A 17848-nucleotide genomic window follows, 5' to 3' on the forward strand; every position below is an offset into this window, starting at 1 on the left:
GTCAGCTGTAACTCAGGGGTGAACTTACACATTTGTTACGTTTGACTTGCTTGACTGTTCTGTTATTTTAATGAAAGCAATAGCTTTGTTTAGAAAACAAATTTCAAAAACACGCAAACATAAAAATACTTCTATGTTTTGTGTATATAACTATATATAAAAATGTGTTTATGTAAAAATGCAGAGTGCAAATGGCCTAGTTGTTAATTGGCATTGACTTTACTTAAAGTGCACCCCCTCTTAGTCTGGTGTTATCACAAATTGACACCATCTCATAAATGTTCTTCTAGCAGCAAATCCAAGAAGAAGTTGTAGTTTATCTAGGGGAAATCTTTCTTTCACTTCAATTCTTAGTAACTCCTTCTTGTGAAGACGAGGGAAATAGAGGTTCATGACTTGCCAGGTATTTAATTTGCTTTTCTTAGTAACTCTTTGGTAGAGATCCATTCATTTTCTGATCAGAGGAATTTTGCATCTGGAAATCTCCACAATTTTAGTGCACAACCTGAAATTTATTACTGCAGTGTTTGTAATGGGGTTTTGGTAGTCCTTGTCTGGCTGTAGATGGATGTGAAAGCCCTGCTGGACAATGTCACTTTGCCAGCAGCTTCTATCACATGGCCCTTGCTCTCCAGTTTGTCTCAGTGACAATTCTAAACTTTGTGCAAGCACAACCCCCTCTCCTTTGTGGACACTGGCAGTAGTTTTCTATGAAATGTTGCACTTCACAAGTGCACAAGCCTTCACAAGTGGGAGGAATATTTCTAGCATTCATTTTTTCAAATCTGTATTTCCCCTCGTTGCCGTCTTATTCCATCTGCTTATAACACGATAAGAGGAAGTTAAACTGTTCCTGTTTATCTTACAGGACTTAGAGTGGGACAGAGTGTGTAAGACTTCTCTTGGGGAACCTGCTTCCCAGTAATCTCCTTAAATGTGGAATCATTCTGATGAGAAGCTGACTGGTAGCATGAATAACATTTGCCTAGGCTGGCTCAGAAGCAAGGAAGGAAGTTATTTTTTATGTAGAGTTGTAATAATCTTGCCAGATCTGCTGTCCACAAGATCAGATATTTAATGTAAGTTAGTTAGCTGGGCTCCTGAGACAGTAAATAGCAAAAAAGATGCATTGTCAGAGGGCAGTTTATTCACTTCTGAGACAGACTACAGAGGCTCTGCCCAGAGAGCAGTTAGTAAGAAATTTATACTAAGAAACTTGGTTGTTGCTAGCACAGATGTATTTTAAGTGGTCCATTGCTAATTTTGTAAAATCCTACAAAACTGAGGTAGCAGATAAGTTATAAGTTTAAAAGATGTTTATGCTCAGGGTAGATGCTTGTGTCAGCACCAGGGAACTTGAATAAATTCTAAGCATGCAAGCTCCAAAGGTGAAAGAAAATAACAAAAAGTAAGAGCAACAGTAAAATTACTTAGGAATATCTTTTAAGTAGTTTTACTGGGAATTTTTTCACACAAGTGCATGAGAAATTTATATAATTTAGAAAAACAAGATGGTTCCTAGTTTGAATGTCAAGTCAGAGCTGGCAGTCTAAGTTAGGCAGTAAACTCGATTTTTGGAGCAGTGGAGATTTTTGGCAGTGGACAGTTTCTAACAGCAGCTCCAAGCCCGACTTTTTCAGGTGTGACTTTTTCAGGTGATGTGGAGTCATTGTTGCCCTCTGCTGGCATCTGCCGAAAGCTCCTGAGGCTTTCCTCATCAAGCACCATGGTGTCCGTGGTTGATTTCAGAGGGACGCTGTTAATCTGTTTCAGACAAACTCAAGCCCATCCTTTGAAGGCAAAAGTCTTTCTCTTTAAAGAGACATGAGGGAGAGGGAGGAGGGTACAACTCCTACCTGTCATCGCTCATCTGCTTACAAACTGCTGAAAGCTTTAAATTCTCTGTTCAAAAGCCCCCAGACATAAAAATGTCAGCTGAATTAATTCAATATTTGAGTACTGACAACTGTTGGAGTGTTTGAATTTTGGGGGCATGAATTAAAGGCATCGAGGGTCAGGAGAGAGAGGATCATATATCAAACTGCTCAGTGAAAATACAGCTCTAACACAGAGGTTGTCACCTTCCTAAAAAGAACCCCAAAACCCCAATTCACACCGATTCTGTTATCTCTCAGAAAGCTGAGCTTTCTGAGAGATAACAGAATTCAAGAGAGAAGAATATTTGTGTTTACAAGTGCCTTACTGGCCAATCTTGTGCTTCTGACATTCACAGTTCCCTCTACAGAAGTAGAAGACAAAAGAGCAAAATAATTGTTCTACAAAATAGAGGAGGGTGGCCAATCCTCTTCCCTAAATAATCATCTCACCTCAGGTGCCCTTGAATCTCTACACAATGTGTGAAAATGGAGATTTCATGTCCAGCAGTACCTCTTTGTAAATATTTTTGGTATATCAGAGAAATAGTGTGGTTTGGATTTTTTAAACTCTGAAATGGAGTTAATCTTGCTTGCCTGTTTTAGAAGATTGAGTGTGAGTGTTAATAAGTGCCTGACATTTGGTCTGTGTCAAATCTATGCATGCAGAAATATCTTTGTGAGCAGAAAGCACTGCATTGACTTTTATAAAACAGGCTTTGCTTAACTTGTGACAAACCTTTATTTGAAAAGACACCTTCAGCATTATGGTTGTGTAGAACAAAATCCATTTTGTTAACAGAAAATTTTCTATCAATTTTTCTACTGTGTTTTGTAATGGAAACAGCCTGATCTTTGCTTTTAAAGTGTTGTATGCAGGAACAGGAGGCAGTACACTCAGATACTGGTGCATTGCCTGAAGAGGTAAAAATTCAAGTACATGTCTTCCAAACGATGGTGCTCAGAAACTCTTTGCTGTTTGTCTCTGAACAGCTCAGTATCCACATTACACTAATGTGAATTTGGGAAAATGGATGCCAAATGACACCGGCGTAATGGAGCATTAAACAAATACCTTTCAGATATGGGATGCTGCAAGGGAGATGCTAACACTGTTCTGCTTCTACTTCAGTCATAAATTGGGACTCAGATACTGCAGAAACTTTTGATTAACCAGCTTCTAACACAGATCCAGCATTATAAAAGAGTGGATTTTATATTCCATTGGGATTCTGACACCCAGAGGCCTCTAATGATGACCAGATGTGAAATAGAAAAAATATTTGGGAGCAGTTAATGCCTAACCATAAAAGTGACCATGTGTAAATCACTGTAGAATGTGGTTTGAGCAAGGGCATTAGGTGTTTTCTTTTTGGTTTTACTTCCCCCAAGGCTGTGTGTATTCATATATTGTAGTGCAAGATCAGTCAGCCAAGAGGAATATTTTGATCCAGCACTCTATCCCACTCAGGCAGGATTATTTGTAATTTTTCTAAAGTTTAAATCTGCTTTTTGTAGAGAAAAGCAGTTCAGTTTGACCAAGAGCTGTGCTGCAAGGCCTTCATCCTCTGAGGGCACATTTCTGGGTCCTGATGCTTCTCTTGTCCCCAGGTGAGCGTCCTTACCAGTGTCCCTACTGTGACAAAGCTTTCAGCAAGAACGATGGCTTGAAGATGCACATTCGCACCCACACCAGGGTAAGTCCCCCACAAGGGGAGTTTTTATGCTTGCTTGAGGATTGTCTGGGACTCCTGTGCTGAAAAGCAATTAATTGCTGTTTGTGTAGTGATTAGGCTCTGCCAACCAAGGTATTTTATGCCTATCAAAATAAGAGGCAAAGATTCAAGTCATTAACTTGCAAATTCTAATTAGAACTCCATTACCTTCTTTTTTTTCTGTGTTTAATTTCTTTTATGTTGAAATAATAGCTGTACTAACCTCTTCATTTAAGCCATGGTTATTTATAGATATAAATTAATGTTTACTGAGTAAACAGCTCTGTAAAGGCTTCACTGTGACTGAAACTTCAATATCCAGTGCTTTGATTCTTACTGTGCCTGTAAAGTCCAGTCACTGTGAGCTTTTCTAGAGGAGCACTTTATTAACTGATGACAATTTTTATATAACTTTATTTAACTGGGAGCTGTTACAGCTCATAGAGATCAATGCAGCCTTGAGGCCAAACCAAAAAAATTTTGCATCTACTGGGAAGTAGGAAAGGTGACATTTGACTTAGTAGTCTCCATATGCAAGTGGGCACACAGAATTGCTTTCTAAATAAGTACAATTAAAAACTGTTTAAATTTCTGCTGTTCTGTGTTGGTTTTAAGCATATTAAGTCTAAGGTGCTAGATAAAGTTGTAGCTTTTGTACCCCAAGCTACGCAAGTAATGAGTAGTTTGTGCAATACTCTTGGTAGTTCATTGGGAACAGGCTAGTCTCATATTGTTAGTTGTTTCTCCTTTTTTTCCAGCTGTTAAATCACTTTAAGTAGTGCTATAAATTCTTTTCTGTTGTTACTGTCCCCTCTTAACTGTGTTTGCACTATGAGAAATTTCATGACCCATCTAAGTTCTGCATGACTGAGGAGTAAACAAGCTCTGAAATGGTGCCAAATCCTTTTTTTTTTCCTGATTTTTCATACAGTTTGAGTAAGAACAACAAACACTCCCTAGCCTCTGTAGAAGGAAAATAGAGGAAAAATAATGTTATTAGGCTTTTAGAGTCTACAGTGATTTACGCCAAGTGATGTTTTCTTCTAAGCATTTTTTAGCTGATAGGAAAGGAAGGAGTTAGGAAAATAAATTTTAAGGAGCGCCTATTTCTTTTTAATATATGTAGACACTGTAATTAGACAGGCTTTAGACATAATAAAATTTGTTTTAAAATGTCTCAGGAAATGCTCTACTGTACCATGGAGGCCAAATACCATTGTTAGAGGTACAAAGAACTCAGTGCACACCAAATGTAATCTAAGTATTTCCATATACTTGAGATGTGTTGATCATCTACATCTCAAGGGTCACGTTTCAGGTTTTTTATTTTTGTGTGTGAAGAGGCTATGAAGACTGCTGGTCATCCCCACAGCTATGCTGTAGGATTAAAATGTGCAGACCAAACATGGTTTTTTAGACTTGATTAGATTTTGGTTCTTTTTATGATGATGCTGCTCTTACCTCAAAACTGGACAGTGAGGCTCATTCCTATTGGATTGCCATTACATATTCATTTATCTCCATGTAAATATTTTTTTTACTTAGAAGTAACAACAAGCAGTACTGATAACATTTACATTAATAGTAATTTCTTAATTGAGGTCTGTTGCTATAATCTTGCATGTCCCAGCTTCCCCTTTTCCCCCCAGTTCACCTTGTTTAATATCTGAGTAGAACTGGACAGCTAAAAAATCAAAGGAGGTCTTAGGACAAGGAGGGGAAAAAAAAGGGTTGAAATTATTAATAAAAACAAAGTTTTTTACTGACTTCCATGGATTTTCAAGCCAGGAAAAGGAGTTATGCCAGAGTCTGTTCTGCAGAACATTATCCATGGAGTACTACAGGATAATAAGCTATTGTTGTTTTATTGTTCAGGTGAGTAAATATTACTACCAGGTATTTGTAAGTAGCTTGTACTAATATTAGTGCAGGTACAAGGGAATAAATATGTATTTTAGCTGATGTGGAAGGACAGAGTGGTGAAGGGAACTGGAAAGGGAAGGAAAGGAAATGTGGGAGCAGCAATACTGAGAGGTAAATGGGGAAGACACCATTTGTGTCTTGGCCAGAATGTGAAGATTTATTTAATCTTAGTAGTAGATTGATGTTTGTCAGGAATTCAGAACCAAACCAACCCCCCTTGAGCAGAGGAAAGAGCTGCTGAGCTGCCCAGGGGTGTCTGTCCTGAAGTGAGGGCTTGTGATCTGAATCCTGACTCTGAAGGAGATGTGTTCTAACTGCACCATGTAAGGACTTCTCCAGGGAAGAAAGAAACCTGTGCAGAAAGCATTTGAGACCCCTGAGCACAATGCTAATGCACCAGGACTTCTTCTATATTCCTAGGCTGTTTAAACAAAGATGAACTAAAGATTAGGAAATAAAAAATGCACTGTGTTTGCCAAAGGTTTGGGTCCTTCTGTCGGTTCTAAGAACTAGAAAAACCAGGAAGTCCCCCCTAAAATTTCTCTTTTCAGTCATCCCATGTTTTGACTTTTAAAAATGGTGTAAGGTTGTTTGCTCTTTCTTTTTTACCCTTTCCTACACATGCATTTTATTTGAAATTGCATGCAAAATCATTGTTGAAAGTAAATAGCGAGATGTATGAATACTGAAAGTATTTTTCTATCAGCTGAGCCTAGCAATGTGGAAATAAACACAATCGTAGCACTCTTCTGCAATGATAAATTTTTTATGTATAAATATCTTGAAAAAAAGAATCTGGTCTTTTGGCCAGAAAGTTTGTGAAAAGTAGCTTTAAAGTAATACTGTGGCATTCACCAAAGACGGTAGAGATTAAATCTCAGTGTATTTTACCAGTGGGCTTAAATGCCAGACCTGATGCTGGGGATCAGGAAAGGCTGCTGGAAAAATCATTGGAGAAAGTTGATTAAGGTCTGGCAGCTGCTAAAGTGAGCACAGCCTGGGTGGCCACAGGTGTCAGCTCCAGCTCTGGAAAACAGTAAGAGTTGAAGCTATTTGAAAATGGCTTTTCATGACTTGATTTGAATATTTTATATTTATATATAACAGATATATTTAATTTTTATAACTGCTTTAAAAATCTGAGTTCCAGTGGGTGGAAGCTGCCAGCCTGTGCTTAAATGAGGTACATTTCTGAGGTAATTTAAAGATTGGAGGCATTTCAGTGTATAATTTTTGTTTCATGCATAAGTGCCTACTATTTTAAAACACATTAATATTTAAATAGGTTTAAACTACAATATGTGTAGGAATTAACCAACCTTGAAATAATTTCGAGTTTTATTTATGGATTTCATGGGCATGGGGATAAATCATGGTGAGTGTGGAAGTGAGGCAGTTTCCTGTAGAGGACTCTTGCAGACAGTGTTTTTGTTCCCTGACCAAGAACAGGTCCTGAGTTAAACAGGCTCTCCAAGGCAGTCATTTGGAACTTTACACTGGCCCCCCTTTTTAACCCAAGGAGTATTAAGATAATAATAAATGAGAAATAATGCAAGGACAGTATTGACATAATTTCACTTTTCCTGTGTTTCTCAGGTAATATTTGAACGTAAAGTTTGAGGAAGTGTTGTGTGTTTTAGAAGCACCATAGAATGCTGTTGTAAAAAAATATGTCTTTGTGAAGATAGACTTCACATGACAGTGAGTAATGAGATATGATGTGTTGCTTGAATTTGGAGGGGTTTTTCCACCTTGGATTTTATCTATGTTTCCCTGTTGGTGAGATAGGGGTTGAGTTCCCATCCATCTGCCTGAGGATGATGACTTTGCCAGGGCTGTGGTTTCTTTGCTTCTGGAATCTGTGTTTGCACATAGACTGTGGAAGGTTTGAATACCACTGCACTTATATTTTCACACTTTTTTATGTGATGTTGACTGATGATCATGCCTTCCTCATAGAGTGAAAATGTACTTTTTCAATATTGATATTGTTGTTTTCCAGGAGCAGGTGAACATCTATAGAATTTTCATCAATGCTGATTACATAAACTCTCCTTCACTAAATTTTAGGGCCAGAAATTACCTCAGAAGTTCAAAAAACTGCAAAGGAACAAGAACTTTTCAGTTTATGGGCAGCAAATGGGCAGGACTGTCATGGAAAATTGAAAGTTAATGATATGGTAAAGCCCAGTGAATTGCATATACTAGATCTTTCTAAGAAATGCAGTTTTTTTCTTGCAGGCATTTGAGATAAGATTCATGCTTTTGTTTTAATTATAAATTTTATTGCAAAAAAGATTATTTTTAAAATACTCCTAAAACTGAATTAATTGAGACCTGTTCTAAAAAAACCATTAGCCATTTCAAATAAAAGTCACATTTTGTTTAAATCTGCCAGAATTATTTCACAGTTGTTTTAACAGGAAAATTTTTTGGCCTGCTCGAATCGTTGGAAATATTTTTTTAAAGGATTGTGCTTTTCAACATGTTCTTGTAAGTGATTTTTAATTGAGGCTTAATATTATAAGTTTCCAATGCCTACTGTTTCTGTAGAGCTGTAAATTCTCATCACCCTTTGTGTTCCAGTGTCAATGTTATGTCAGTAATTTAAGTAGGCCTCTGTCTCTGGGCCAGCCACTTGCTGTAACCTGCAGAAACTTTCTAGTTCTGAGAGAGCATCTTGTTAGTTCTTGAATTTTTTTTCACACTTAGATACAAAACTGGAGTCCATTAACTTGGGCTATCTGTGATTTTACGTGTAAGCAGATTTCCTGCATTTTCAGGTTGGCAAAGCTGAAGGATTTCCAGATTTCTCTTTGTGAGTAATGAGCTCCTGGTAGCTACAGACATGGCTGGTGTATTTTAATGTTATCTGGCTGGTCATGTTTGTGCATTCTAGGCCACATTTTTCCATTTGCCTGATGTTTTTTCAAAGCAGGTTTTTATTAAACCTTCTGTTCAGGTGATAATGCAAGTATATAAATCATATTTAGTAACAGTAATATGAGTATTTTCAAAATTTTCACATAAAATGCCATTTAAAAGCAGATAATGTTACTGTAGCAGTGTCTCATGAACAGACATTTTAAGATTTTTCTGTGAGCAAAGGAAGACTTTGTTTTAGAATAATGGAAAGAAAGGGATTATTTATTTATTTTAATTGCTTTTTGTGTCCTGTAGCATCACCATTATTCCTGTCAGTTGTCACATTTACGTCACAAGTGTAAATATTTACATGTAATACAAGACCTGATCGGCTTTTCCTTTTTCTCTGAGCTTCTCTCAAGTTTCAGTTTTCAGCATGTTGAAAATATAGGCCCATCAAGTTGGTAGTTGTGTTCCTTACTCTTATTTTCATCTGAGATATGTTTATTGGGTAATAATTATAATAATAATATTAATAATAATATTTAAATTATGTTTGTCTTGCTGTAACTGTTGAGCTGATGAAATAGTTCTAAATTCAGATTTAGAAAGCAACTTGGAGAGACTCCTACTGAAGTCATTCCCGTTTCACCTGTGTAACCAATATTGCCAGGTTTACAGAGCACAGGTGCTACCTTAGTGTGCATAATGTATTTATAGTTCTTAAGGACCATACAGGCAGCTGCAGCAGCAGCTGGCAGTTCAAATATTCTGCATTTGAGTAATTCCATCTGCTGGGCTTGCAGGACACTCAGTGCACACTTTGTGTCAAGCTGTTGAAGGTTCACCAAATGTCCTTGAGATTTGTCATGTTTTGAGTGAGGTCTTTGCTAGTGCAAAGCACAACTTGCTTAGAATTCAAGGTGTGATTTGTGATTGAGCCGTCCACAGACACAGGAGTGTGTACTGCAGGCCCTGTTTTATTTGATGTGGTTTTGAAAATGTTTAATTTCTCTCAGTTTTAATGGTGAAACCCACCAGAGATGGGAGCTTTTGGGCCAGCATGGGTCAGTCTTACAGCAAAGCACCTTCCAGAGGATCATTGGGCTCTGCTTGGCCTTTCCTTGTTCAGAGGCAGAAAGGTTGTAAATCCTGACCTGCATATTTCTGTTCGTACCTGGCATGCTTAAAACTGAGGTATTAAATCACTGCACTATCAGCCATGTCCTGTTTCTCTCGCTCTCCCTGCTCCCTTCCTTGTTTAGACGGTCAATAAAAGAAAACACATGTAACCCTTCAGCTTGGCTGCCACCACAGCCATGGCCTGGCAGAAGCTTCTTCAGCAGAGGGCAGTTTTATAGTACCAGCACTTGCTAACTCCACTGAAGTCAGATTTGGATCATCTTCCCAATGAGCTCCTGTTTTGTTGATAGTTAGCAGGTTTTTCCTTTTTCTTCATGTTTTAAATTTGTCCAGCTTTTTTCTTATCTCAGTGTTGGCCCCTTTTGTCCTTTGGTGGTGGCATTAGCTTTTTCAGACCTGTTGCTATGGTTTTTATCTTTTTTTTTTTTTTTTTTTGTCTGTTCACATTTAAAGCAGTGATGATTATGCCAAGCAAATATCACTTTTTCCATGTTACAAGTGTTGCTTTCTCCAGCCGTTGTGCAATGGAAATTTGACATGAGGGGGAGAAGAAGCAGAGAGAAAGGGAAAAGCACAGAATGTTTTGTTTTGAAGAAATTGATCTGTGAGGATGATGTTTTCTTCAAAATCAACAACAAAAATAAGTCTTTTTCTCTGGAGATAAACTGAGGGCCAAGTTTTGCTCTGGAAAGCACTACTGGTTTTCCTGAAACAGACACAGATGTGAATGGAGGGCAGCTTCACTCAGGAGAGAGGAGGCTGGTGTGAATCAGTCATGTCTGCTGAAGTCACTGGAATATACAGATGGAAGGTATCTAAAATTAGATCAAAGACAGCTTTGGATGTGTTTCATGCACTACAGATGTGAATTTCAATACAAATGCCAAGGGGGTGTTAGATACACCATTTTAGCCACAGAGAATAATACAAATATAAAATATAGAATGGCCAAACATAACCTGGGGGAAGATAATACAGCCCAGGTTTGTGACTCCAGCTTCCCAGAGTTTAAAATGGCTCTTTGTCCAAATTGGAATCCTGGAATCCATTTAGCACTGGAATGACTGACCTGGTCCTTATCAAGTCAGTTCTTCAGTTAGCTGAAGACCAAGATAATAAAAAGGGAGCCAGTCCACCTGGGGCAGCTTGCAGTAGTGAATGCTTTTGTAGGTGTTTAAGATGTGCACATCGTATACTTCACTTTGCGCTTTCTGGGGAACAGCCTCCACACAGAAAGGCTGCTTTTGGAGAACTCACAGAAATGTGGTTTGTGTTAACCACAATGCAAAACCAATTAAAGGGTTCTTGCAGAAACCTGCTTTTCACATAGCTTATTCGTACATTTCCCTTAAAAACAGAGCAGACCCTGCTCCATGAAATTGTTAGTCAAGTCAGCAAAGCTCCTTGTGACATGAACTTCTTGGTCTAGATGATATTTTTTTTTTCTTTTTGCAGATCAATTCAGATCTTTTTTAGGCAATTTGTTATGTTTTGCTGTCTACTGAAGAATCATGGCAGTAACACTGCCTTTTCTAGGAAACTTGGTGGGAGGAGACTGTGAAATAAAAGAACCCCATCTTTGCCCCACTGAGGTCTCTGGACCTGCCCTAAAGAGAGAGACTGGGACACAGCCAGCACTAATTAATTGTGCACTGTGTTAGGTGTATGGTGAATGGAGACCTGATGGTTCCCAGAGACTGAGAGTAGGAATTCAATAACCAGACAGCTTATTCTCTTGGTTGCTTTAATGGCTGAGTTATTCCATCTCATTCATCCTTGCATCCCACATCATATCCCCAAAGAACTTGATTACTGCCTATTATTTGTTAATTCATAGATCTAGCTGCTTTTTTTGGCCTATTGATTTATAGACATTGCTTTCAATTTAATTTAGTAAAAAGCATTTACTTTTCTTAAAATACCTTTCTTCAGAACTTAAGCAGTACAGAATTATAGACCACAGAAAAAGGTAGAACAAGAGTGAAGGAAGTCTAGTTGGTGCAAAAATAAGGGTGCCTCTAGAACATGAAAATTTTAATGAGGCCATGTGCACTGCCATAATGCTAATTTTTGCATTTAATTGATTTATTGTTGATTTCTATACAGTTTTTCTGTAACTTTAGTGGAATTGAGGGGGAATTACACCTATAAAAATTTCTACACGAAGGAAGAACATAAGAAAAAAATCTTTACATAAGTGGGTTTCCTTATTTATCTCTAATTATTTGTTTCGGGTTAATGAGATTGCAACTTTTCTAACATCATGTTTTACAGTAGCTGCTAACCGATAGTTCTAATAAAAATACAGATGGTTTGGTTGCCATCTGCAATTCTTTTGAGATTCTGCAATGAGTATGTGATTAACCTTCTGTCACCACTTTTCAAAGTAAGTTTTTCTGCTGCCACAAGCTTTCCTTGTACGTCCTCTTCCCCTGCTTGGAAACCTCCAGACAAACTCAAAGTTTCTGTAGATGATCTTACTTGTCTGTGTGCTTTAAGCATTTTTGGGGGATAAATGAAAGAACATTGGAATTGTATGTTTCTGTACCTTTCACGTGACAAAAAGCAGGCTCCCCAAATGGCTGAGTCTGAAAGACTGGAACGGATAATTAATTCATAAGTGGGTGCTGAAGTGGAAACTGTCAGGCCTCAGCTTTCCCAGCTTTCACTTAATCATTTGAAAGTCGTTTTCTGTTGTTTTCACTGACTGTAATACCTTGGAGAGAAAATAAAACTTGCACCATCCAGCATGGAATTCCACTCCTTTAATGGCCTGGGCTCTGTGTTGACTCACTTTCACTCGCTGTTGTCATTGCGCGCAGGAGAAGCCGTACCAGTGCTCCGAGTGTAACAAGGCTTTCAGTCAGAAGCGAGGGCTGGACGAGCACATGAGGACCCACACCGGGGAGAAGCCCTTCCAGTGTGATGTGAGTTCCTCTCCTCTTTCCCCTTTGTCTTCTCAGCCTCAGGATTTAATTGCAGGGGTATTGTGGCCTTGTACTTACAGCTTGTGGCATGGTTACACTTCACGTGGGCTCGGATTGCCCAAGGAATTCAGGACCGTTCAGGGAATTTCATGTACCCTCTTTGCTTGCCAAGAGCCATGCACACCCGTTCATTTTATGGTTTTGGATCCCATAAGGGTTATTTTCACCATTAGTAATGCAATTTGTACATTACCATTTACAAGTTCGTGCTGCTTGGGTTCCTGTATGAATTGTATGACAGGTTAATAGTTGGAGATTAGCTGGTGTAGGAAAAGGGATTTAATTTATTACATGGAATCTCAATGCTTCTGATGTTGAATGACACAAATATGAATTCAGAATTGGCTGTTTCTGGTGAAATCTGGTCTGATATTTTCAACATCTGCCCACAGCCTCTAGTTGCTCAGTGAGGGGATCTGGGATGCTGTGCACACTCGCAGGGCTGAAATGCAGCATATCCTGTGACAGTTCATAGATCACTGTCAGGTACCCTTGGTGCAGCCTGCCCCCCTTGTATGCAACATCTCTCAGCTTTTGGGAGGTAGGTGGGAAGGCTGAATGTGCAGAAACTGTTGGGGAATAATGTCTTCCAGAATTATCAAATGCCAAAATTGTTGCTCAAGAATTTAAAGGCAGGTATCAGAATGCGTGTAGAATTAGTGTAGGTGTTTTGTTTTGTGATACTGAGTCTTCATGAGGCAGTCACAGGCAAGTGCCAGCTCTCAATTATATCCTAGATGGCTCAGTCTGAGCAGCTGTAAATTTCCTCAGAAATTTATATAATTAGATGCAAAATTAGAATAACAGCTTGGCAGGAAAGTTTCAAGGGTCTGTTAACTGTTCTGGTTTTTAATGAATGATCTGATGTCATTTCATTGAGAATAAAATATATTAATTTCATGAAAAAGTTCAACTAAGATATTTTGTTGACGTCTATAAGTTAAGAGATTTGCTGTATTCTTTTGGGATAATCTCAGCCTGGCTCTGGGTAGTACCTTGAGGATTTCTCTAACTCCAAATCATTTGACAATAACTTTTTCAGCTTTCAGATTGTTATACTGTTTAGCAGCTCTTGGCCAGCTTGCTGTGTAAATGCAGTTTTTCCCACACTGTGGATCCAAGGTTCACTGCTATTGGATTCAGAGTGTGCTTTTGCAGACTGACTTGGTATGGTGGTTATATTTTATCATTTTTCCTTGCTTTAATTAGCAATAGGAGCTGTATGAAAGCATACTTCCCTTTTTCAGCTTTTCCTTCAGTTTTCCTCATTAATCAAGTAGACATGTACTTTCCCAAACCATAGCATTTCTAGAAGCAGCTGTAATCTGTGTCTAATCCTAGTCCTTCACTTGAGAAATCTTCAGAGTGTGCCTTCAGTTACTGGTGATATTTTTTGTACTTCAGTTTTCTACCTTGTTTCACCAAAATCAGCCTTCAGAAGGAGCCTTTTGTTGAGAGCACAGAGGCTGCTGAGCTTTTGGGGTTTGGACATAGGAGCAGTTGCCTCCACTGTTGACTCCTGCATGCTCCAGTCACCCAGGTGCCCACCATGGTCTGTTACTTAATTCACACTTGTAGATGGCTAAAATTGATGTTTTCAGTCTTTTCTTCTTATTTCACCTGGGCTCCTGTTCTGCACATGCTGGGGACACAGTAAATGTCCCCCAGAGCAGCCTATTCCTCCAGAGCTGTCTTGAACATTGCATGATTCCAGATGTTTATGCAGCAGTTACAGGAAAAGCAGTAGTGGACAATTACAGAAAAACATCCCTGTGGGAGGCATTTATTGTGGACTACCTGATTTTTTACCTACCATTTTTTATTCTGCTCAAGGTAGCTTTAGATGCTCTCATTATTTTTTCATATAATGACTTGAGTGGTAATTTATGACAGCAGCTTCCACAAGTTCTTATCTCTGGAATACCACATACCAATTCTTTTAATCTATATTTTTGCTTTAAATAGATTTTCTTTTCCAGGGTCAGAAATAAAAATCATGTCTTCTCTTCCTGTCTCACTCTGTCTCAGGCACATGGAACAGGCATTACAGTGCAGGACTGAGTTACATGTGAAATTAATCCTTGTACTCTGTTTGAGGGAGGTGCTGCAGTTTATTTATGCATCCATTTCTGTGTCTTATCAGTCAGCAAAAGCATTTTTAGACCCTAATGTATCAAAGCTCTCACATCCCACGGATCATAGTGGAAATTGAATATTCCCATTTTAAGATGGCAATTCTAATACATGTCACCTAGAAAAGTGAAAATAACTGAAATATGGAAATAGAAATGCAATTTTTCATAGAAAATTAGATATCTGCCCTCTCCAGTCCAGCCTGTTTTTTACTGGAAGGCCAATTGAACTTCAGTTTCTCAGAGACAATAGATTATTTTTGGGGGGCAGAAAGGTCAAGTACTGCCTGTCCTGGTTTCTTTCCAATACAGTATTTCCTTCCACTCTGCCTCTGGTTGACCTTACACTTTATTTCAAATGTCAGTCTTTCCGTCCTCCCTACCTGACCAAAACTTTGATCATTTTCAAGAGACTGATTAGAGCTCAAGTGCACATAAGCAAGAGTGATTGTAAATCTGTAAAGTATCAGTTGTGCTTACAAAATCGATATACAAATCAAACTCTTTTAAAAAGTCCCCAAAACTTTTTTCTGCATAAGAGCAGCACAGGATGTGCCATACCTATAACAATACTGTGCATTCCATGTGTTTTTTTGAAGAAGGAAGGTAGCACAACATGTTAGAGCCTTGGAGGAACAGAAGGACACATTACATTGGTCACATCAGCAGAATAAATGAATGACAAGTACTTTGAGGCTGTGTTATAAGCTGTTTATTTTAGAAATGAAGAGATGTGTGTAACATACACAGAACACCCATCTTGTCTTGTGTGTATCCCTGATTGGCCTCCTGGCTCTCAAGAAACATGGAGTATTTATGAGTGTGTGACACTTCTAACACACTGGGATTTGTGGCTGTTGTTTATGGGTTCCCCTTGTGTGCTCTGTGAAGGGGCAACAAACCTGGCTGTGGCAAAAGCGGTGCTCAGAGCTGGCCGGTGGGTGCTGCAGTTGAGGTTCTCTGTCAGTAATGAAGGGTGGCTGTTGCTTGGGTCTCAAAGAGGTTTATTCAGAGATTATTCACTGGGGGAAAGCTGGAGAGCTGCAGTTGCTACATGAAGGTCTTCAGCATTACGTCATGTCATAAAGTCAAAAATGTTCTGGTGCAGCAGCACGCACAGCGCAGGGAGAAATTATTTTGGGTACAAAACTTGCCTCTGGCCATTGCCATTTTATGGTCATTTACTGGTTTAGCCATAATTGGCATAAAATCCAAATGCTGGAGGTCAAGATAATCTAACTTGGATAGTCAGCTCTTGTTGTGGTTTCAAAAGGAATCAGGCCTCATTCAGCATTTGCAGTAGTTGGGCGCCAGTATTAATTTAAAGCTTTGTTTTTCTCCAGAGGAATTGTCCTGGCTTCCTTGAGGTTTTTTCTGCATGAAAGAGATATTGTCTGGAATGAACATGGAATTTTAAGAGTGCAAGCCTATGGATGTTCATTCTTGTTTAATTGTATAACTTCGGTCTATTTCATTTGTCAAATCAGCAGCTGCTTCTTTTTCTTTTTTTCTTCATTTCCCTGTCAAATTCCTGCTAGAATATTTCCTTGCACAGTAGGTGAATGTGACAGTATAACTGCACAGTTTCAGTCGAGTTGATGTCATGCTTTAACTTGTAGTTCTAACTTTTCTTTGCTGAACTTGTTCTTTTAACCTTTTGTTTTTCATTTTAACTTCAGTACAGGGGTTTTTATAAAGGAATGGCTTTAGTATGGGCAGAGTCCCTCATGCCTCTGTCCATCTCTTCCAATGGCAGAATGAAGTGGACTGCTGGGAATACAATGGAGGAGAGAGAGCAGCACACCAGATAATAATGCAAAGGAATTGCACCTTCATTTATCAAATGTCTGCCATTTTCTGAGCCAGGCAGAGAAAGGATGAAACAACAATGTTTCCTTTACATTAGTAGTTAATCTTGCCGTTTTCAGAACCTGTTCATTCTCACTCCTCCCTCCTTGCAACTGAGCAATTGGAACTGATTCTTTTGGAAGCTGCAGGTGTAATTCTGGAGGTCAGGAAGGAAATACTTCATTTGAACTGATGTTTGCTCATGATGCTTTGTCACAATTTTTGCTGCATCCCAGATAGAACAATAGCATTAAAAAAAACCTGAACAAAGCACCACAATGTTACCAGGACACCTCAGTGTGTTGGTGTTTTGAAGATCGAGTCTTTTTAGACAGACAGCATCCCTGTGCCTGTGGTACCACTCCTAATATACAGCATAAAAAGATTCCAGGCGGAATAAAAATCTTTCAGGTGCTCTGAAGGAATTTTTCTTCCAAAGACTAGCTCATTTATTAAGTACTGCAGGTATGTGTGGCTGCAGTCTCAGTGATGTAACCTTAGGAGTGTTGTCTTTGTCTTGTGTTCACTGCCTCAGGTTTGTGACCTGTCCTTCAGCCTGAAGAAGATGCTGATCCGGCACAAGCTGACTCACAACCCCAACCGCCCCATGGCAGAGTGCCAGCTCTGCCACAAGAAGTTTACAAGGAATGACTACCTCAAAGTACACATGGAAAATGTCCATGGAGAAACTGAGAGCTAAATACAGCCTCAGTGAGAAGGGTGGATCCAAAGTGCTGCGTTTGTACGTGCACAAGTTTGATACTTGCCACCTGGCCAGTAAGCACAGTCAGGAGAAACAACTGTATTGCCTTCACATGTTATTTTTCCCAATTTTGTTGTAAATATGTTAGTAGGAAAAAAACCCTGAAAGACATTCTGATGTAAAACAGCTTGAAAATTAAAAAAACGAAGATACAAGAACTTTGGAAAAATTTTATCCTCAATTAAACAAAGAAGCTTTAAAAAAACTTTTCTTTGTTAATGACATCCTTAGAAACTTAGATATTAGTAGCAGTGCCTGGAAATCCTGGACACTTGCAACTAAACTCTTGGCTGCCTGCAACTGTATTTCTGTATCTAACCTACAATGCTCCATTAAAATTATTTAATTTGAATCCACACAGAATTTGTCATTCTAATTGACTGCTGATTGTATCCAGGCTTGTTTTATTTATATCATAATTTGGCATTTTGTTGTAACACAACTTTGTCTCATTTTATTTGCAGCTTTCTCATTACTGTATGAAACTCATTAACTTGAATTGATTCTTGAGATGCCAAAATGTGTGGGTAGAGAACTGTGGAAATGTGTCAGCATTCAGTATTCCTGCATGAGATTGAGGAGGATTTATTTCATCTGG

At 38.7% G+C, this 17848-nt stretch overlaps 1 protein-coding gene across 3 annotated transcripts in view; it reads left to right on the plus strand.

The window, feature by feature from the left end:
• The window catches only part of PRDM5 (PR/SET domain 5), a 58553-nt gene extending 41145 nt beyond the window's left edge, over window positions 1–17408 (plus strand). For all 3 annotated transcript variants that reach the window (XM_059470829.1, XM_059470827.1, XM_059470828.1), the window contains 3 exons: window positions 3486–3571; window positions 12343–12447; window positions 17023–17408. In XM_059470829.1, coding sequence (XP_059326812.1) covers window positions 3486–3571; window positions 12343–12447; window positions 17023–17187 — 356 coding nt within the window. In that variant the 3' untranslated portion in view covers window positions 17188–17408. The remainder of the gene's footprint in view (window positions 1–3485; window positions 3572–12342; window positions 12448–17022) is intronic.
• Window positions 17409–17848: the final 440 nt, after the last annotated feature.

The sequence above is a fragment of the Ammospiza nelsoni genome, chromosome 4, assembly GCF_027579445.1.
Source record: "Ammospiza nelsoni isolate bAmmNel1 chromosome 4, bAmmNel1.pri, whole genome shotgun sequence".
In the NCBI taxonomy this organism is placed as follows: Eukaryota; Metazoa; Chordata; class Aves; order Passeriformes; family Passerellidae; genus Ammospiza; species Ammospiza nelsoni.